Source organism: Hyalella azteca, unplaced genomic scaffold (genome assembly GCF_000764305.2).
Source record: "Hyalella azteca isolate HAZT.00-mixed unplaced genomic scaffold, Hazt_2.0.2 contig17406, whole genome shotgun sequence".
Classification (NCBI taxonomy): Eukaryota; Metazoa; Arthropoda; class Malacostraca; order Amphipoda; family Hyalellidae; genus Hyalella; species Hyalella azteca.
In genome coordinates, this window is record NW_025947190.1 from 253,872 (window position 1) to 260,104 (window position 6,233).

Sequence of the window (6,233 nt, forward strand, 5' to 3'; positions counted from 1 at the left end):
AGTAGTTACCTTCATTACGTAGACGACCCCGGAGCGCGGGTGTACAGTGAAGGAAGGTAGGACCGAGTAGTCGGGCTTGCGTGAGCGGTACACGGGCGACTCCAGCAGCGCCAGCGTGTCGAGCGTCGAGCCTCGCGTCGGGCTGTAGCTTCTCAAACCGTGCAGGCTGCTCGCACGATCAGAGTCACGTATCGGGTCCGAGTACCTAACTTTATCAGATGAACCCAGAGGGATTGTGGTGCCCATAAAATCAGTGTAACCTTTGGTGTCAAAGTAATCTTCAGGGTATGAGTAACTCATCATAATTTTGTTGCTAGCATTGCTTGCAGGTGAGAGTAGGGCTTCCCTGTTCGAAGATACGCTTGTGTTTGAAGTAATATCAGATGACTGTCTACTGGGGTTGAGAGGATCGTGGGGACTGTTAGAGGGAACACCGTCCCCCGCTATGCTGTACGTTAGAATGCCCCATCGTCCAGCATCGCCATCCTCAGCTTCCACCTACATCCCGGGAAATAATAATAATTATGAATGCGATAAATAATTCATTCCTGAAATACAAAATTTTTCCAATGCTTAAAGCAGGTACAATCGTCGAATTTGTTAAGATTTACATTAGCTTCCACCCATGATTCACTCTCTCTTGAGTGACCGCAACAATAATTATTGGTCTCTATATACCTCCGTCTTAAAAAAATCCCACAGTGCTATTAAATTCTGGCGTAAAGTTTACTAAATGGAAATAAGTTTTATTTATGGGGTGTACTTCTGACGATGTCTTACACCAAATGCCTAGCGATCATACTTTGACTTCGTCCTCCCCTGTCAAATTAAGCAAATAATATGGCACCGTTGTGGCAGTAGCGGCCTCTTCGGCAGTACTTCATCTTGGAACACGCATCAGCTTTTCTTCAATTGAATTACCGCTCACGTAGCCTTGCCGCTGCGAAATATTACGATGTTAGAAGTTCTTACTACGATAGATATAGTGGTACAATGCCCCGAGGAATTTCTTTGCAAGCTAACGCTCGAGATTATTTGGTCAAATTAAATTCCCGGGCAGGTCATCCATCACACAACTTCGGACGCGATCGTCTGCAGTTGCAACTCACGGGAACACGACAGTAAAAATACGCTTCTATAAATCCCCTCTCCACCTACAAATAGAACATAAAAAGGCTTTGTTCGATGCGTCAAAAATACTTTGTTCGATACGTCGTTGCTCCATTACACTAACTTGCACCCACTTCCAGCTACAATCATGAACAATTATGTTCTCTTTCATTTCATGCGATGATGAAAGTAAAATTCTGGTCCAAATAACGAACATCAGCATTGTCGCATTGCGTAGCGCGATACGTAACATTCGATGAGTGATTTACCTCAATGGGTTAATGTATGAGGAATATGAGAAGAAAATAAAAAATCGCTTAGGTCTTTGCGTAAAGGAATCATTCATGCATAGAAGATCGTTGCATAGAGAATTCATTTAACAGTTACTCGGAAAACAACAACGAAATAGAACAAACTTTTACATTGAAAAGAGGAAATAAAGTTACATTCCATTAACAAATGTAAAATTGAAAATTAGTGCATAATTTCACATTTTTACTCACTAATTCACATTCCGGACAAAAGATTCGCTGCTGCCAGCAATGCGGAACAATTGATCAATTTTTTACTTCGCAGCTGAGCTGCAGCCGACGACAAGTAGTCCCAACTCAAGAAAAAAGTTTTATGTTGACACCTTTTAGCCTCCGAAGTCGAGACATTTCACCAGAAATATTCAACATGTCGTGTATGAAACCAATATTCGTTGAATGGTTCCGTAAGCAATGCAGTTTAAGGGTACAAGCTCACGAACATTCCAGTTTCTGGCCGGTCATTTATACTCAGCGAACATGTCAGTGTATTAATCACGCTTAAATATCAGGGTTCAATATTTAAAATTCGTAATAGTTTCTTCTTGTATCATTGATTTATTTGTTTTCAAAGTTTTGCACAGAGAAATATTTCCCTTCCTGATTAATCATAATAATCCTCTTATGATTAAATAAATTATGCTGAACCAAAAGAAGAAAAAAAAAACAAATTAAAGTTTATCAATAATTTGAGCTTTAAGTGAGTAGCAAATTAGAGAGACAGCCATTCTGAGACATTAGGCGACAAAGAAGACGACAACTCCAAAAACAACTCAGCATTCGAGTACGTCATGAATCCCATGTAGAAAAAACAAACAGAATAAACATATACGTATCTTCAAGATGGTAAATATGATATGTTCGACGAAGAAACTTTACTCTAATAATTTAAAATGGCTACACGGAGGAAAATACTGAAGAAAAAATCAAATATATGCAAGATTAAAAGCAGGTATTTTAAGTATTTTAACCTAAATAATGAGGCTTCTTGTGGGTGGTTGATGATGGAGTCATATGAATTCCGGAAGAAATCATATGATGATCTCAAGAGGAGCAAGCCGGTACATTGTTTCCAGAGCAGCTTATCCCAGGAACTGTTTCGCAAGGAGACTGGCTGCTCTGAGATCAATGAGATGGTCTGAAATGACGGCCACGGCATAAAAGACGTGCTGTGACGTTGTGGTGGACACGAGCAAAAACACCAGATTATAGCTCACATAATCTTTAAACGCTCTAATTTTACTTGCTCCTTGCCTTTGAACGCTTGGATCACTCAGTGCTATATTGCAGACTGAGGGTCCTAACTCACGGAATATTTGTCCAGAATATTAGGCAATATGTAATGACAAGATGACGCATCTGATCGCCAGTAAGCAACGACCGCGTGCCAAATTTGAACGAAGGCTGAAACTAATTTATGCTCCTGCTCTAATCACTCTTAAAAATTGCCCCATAATTGCCTCGGTGAAGGAAAATTGCGATCACTGGAATTCTTTAGCTAACTGAATGGATAATGCCCGTATATAAACAATGCCAGATGACGCAGTACATTTTGTATGAACTTCAATTCAATTCAGCTCCTGCAATCGATTCAAAGTAAACCAAGCATGAGTTAATTACTGTCAATCTCAATATGGTTGAGTTCAACAATTGAAGCTATTACTTACCAAGGTAGAAAGATCTGAATATATCTAGAGTAGAGGTCGATTCATCTAATACCATATGCTTTCATCACCTATAATGATCATGCAACAACGCTGCCCGTTCACAGTACAATGTATTCGGATCTACTTCGATTTTACTCAATACGTTTGTACACTCGAGGTGGGTAAACGCTGCATTTCACCTGGCTTAATTACGTCATGCCTTTTTAGGCTTGAGGGAAAACGACTCGATTTCTGAACAATTAGCTTCAATAAAAACGTATTACTATTATTTGTCGCTGTTTCGAGCATAATAAGCAAGATTTTTACGTTGTACGACTACTTAAAATTTTGATTAGACAGATATTCTTTTCGATATTTAGGTCCATTTTATTTCAGTAGTCAGTACAGCATCGACAAATATTCCTGAAATTTGGGTGAAAAGAAATGCAAAAGATGAAATAATGGAACCTCTATATATATATCTAGCTGTGATTCAGGTTGGCAAGAAGACATTGGCCCAGGTGAAACAAGTTTCAAGATCTCCAAAGGTTGTTTTCGGTGAATACATAATCTCTGCGCAATTAACTGTTCCAGCCATCCATGTTGAGTGAGTTAATGATGAATTTTAGGTCTCTGAACTAGACAGCCAAAACGGGATTAAGCAGTCTCAATTTAAACAAAGGAATTTCATTTTACACGTAATGCTTTGGGAAAAACATCGAATGTTCTCGAAATCTCGGCGAAATACTCTTTGCTCAAGAGCCGCGCTTGAAGCAATGCACCATTGAGGACGTCTCAGGAGGCTGCGCGACTAAAGCAAGAATCTTGTGATGTCAGTTGGGCGCGTTCAGTTGAACCTCGACACATTCGTTTCTTTCGAAACGGCATTATGTTATTTACAAAGAAATTGAGGGATCGATACGTACTTTGTATTACGGTAGTAACAATGAAAACAATATACTGACAATTTCATTTTCAGATCTGCGCATCCAATGGCAAAAGCTTGTCGGATACCAAGTACGTATTTACCACCCGAGTACTCGTATTTATTGCCTGGTAAACTACAATCCTTGCATCTAGGGGTTCGTCCCCTAAAAGTTTTCTAAGCTGAAAAAATTGCGAAACAAAAGAGATTTCAGATATAGGGTTTTGTAGCAAGCTTATCTGGAAACTTAGAACGCATCCTTTCATCTGTAAGACGTAGAACGGGCAAAATTTTAAATTCACGCCCGTAAATACGTTGCTGTTAAGTGCAACAGTCCACCGCACATTATTCGAATGCCCACGAGATAATCTCTCTGGAATGCCTGCCTTTGATGAGAAAATGCGGGACAGGAAGAACTGCTAACGAGCCTCAGCCTAATAATTCGACGAAATTTCTTAACTCTAAGACGAAGTCAGACTCGACTTATTAACAAATTAACTCACTGCTATTTCTCGTTGTGTCCAGTCACGCATTATTTTCCAGCGAGGCAATTTAGCGGATAGCACATCACACGACGCACCACATGAAGGAGCTAAAGGAAAGAATGTCTTACACCAGACATAGCAGAATACCGTCTTTGAAACATCTCAAAATCGACATACTTAAATAGAGCAGCTAGCTCACCTGAAGGATTGGCTTTGGCAGGTTTCTGTCATCCTCTTCTGTTATTTGTGTCTCGTAATATGACCTGACGAAGACTGGAGGGAAGTCGTTGTCATCGAGGACCTTGACGATGACGCAGGTCACGGCGCTGCCGATGCTGCTGCTCGCCGACACGCGCACGGCGTACTACAAGGGAGAGGCGAACTTGGCGGCAATGCAAGCTACGACTAGTTGTTGAGAGCCTCGAGTACATAATATGATAAAATACCAAAAAGAGATGGAAAGTATTTTGTCATTCAATTACGTATAATGAATGACGTTCGTTTGATTTGTATTGATATCAAATAAACCAACCATCTGGAACTTATGTATTAAGTGGTCCTTAATTTGAAGCGACGAGTATTTGTTGTGCTCGAACCAGAAGCTGCCTAGTGGAATGATGCCGTTAGACTGCTTTAGTGTCCCCTAAACCGCCAAATACTAGTTTTGTCTTTAAAAATGATCTCAATGAATGCGATAAAATCGTGTGCGTGCATTAGATTACAACCTTTCTCTTGTAGTGTTCCTGGAAATTAGTCGCATCTTGTTGGTTGACTGAACACTAGTTCAGTAGCTCAATAATGAAACAAGCAATCTTTCCTTGGTCGTAAATTGATTATAATTATGTATTTTTAGATTAAAGAGTAAATTAATGAAGTTTCAATTAATAAACATCATATAAGTGAATTTGAATGTAAATATAGTTTAAAGAGCGACCCTGAAACGCACCTGTGCGTGGGCCTCATAATCGAGGGGCGCCGTGGTGGCGAGGGCGCCACTGCGACGCCCGATGTGGAAGAGGGAGGAGGACGCGCCTCTGGCTCGGTGGTGACTCCTGCTGTAGGGCTCCTCGCACCCGCCGGGGCCTTCAGACAGTACCCGGAAGTGGATTTTCTCGTCTGAACACGTGGCACGTGACATTACATTAGTTAGTAATCTCAATCACTTGCAAGCGCCAAATACAATTTTTTTTTATTCGAATTTTTGAGTGCAATAGAGTTTTACATAAATAATAGCTTCCGAAAATCAGTCCAATTCATGATCGGTGATCACAATGACATGGTTTGAAGAAATTCAAAAATTAATTATCAATATTACCAGATTATACATTTCTTTGTAGTCAGTAAGTAATGCTTTTAACGACCCACACGATAGAACTTAGTATGTCTTTGCAAAATTTACTTCCTTAATGCTAAACAGTGGCTAAATATTGATAGATCCCGTCCGATCGTTTGAGCGGTAACCACATCAAACTGATATATTATATAACGGCGGGAACGGCGAGGCGCGGAAAACATATCACACTGCCGCGGAAGCGGAATAAAAATCAGGCTATCATTAAATACTCAGGAGTGCAAGCTCGCTTCCACCACATCGGCACGCCATGCGGAAAATTTATTGCACTGCAATTGGTTCAATGCCAACAATTTCTGAAACAATTTAGAAAATGCAACTTAAAATTCTGAAACGATCAAAACTAAGGATTATAGTTTCCCCGTCGGCACTGATTGACTAGTAAATGTAATTAAGCAACAATTATTG

General features: G+C 40.2%; 1 protein-coding gene across 1 annotated transcript in view; it reads right to left on the minus strand.

Annotated features, from left to right (window-relative positions):
- The window catches only part of LOC108682692 (neural-cadherin), a 61,494-nt gene extending 55,882 nt beyond the window's left edge, over positions 1-5,612 (minus strand). The window contains exons 1-3 of the mRNA XM_018171913.2: positions 5,421-5,612; positions 4,674-4,838; positions 10-498 (exon numbers count right to left, since the gene is read on the minus strand). Of these exons, the coding sequence (XP_018027402.2) occupies positions 10-498; positions 4,674-4,838; positions 5,421-5,612 (846 nt within the window). The remainder of the gene's footprint in view (positions 1-9; positions 499-4,673; positions 4,839-5,420) is intronic.
- Between the last annotated feature and the right edge of the window lie 621 nt (positions 5,613-6,233).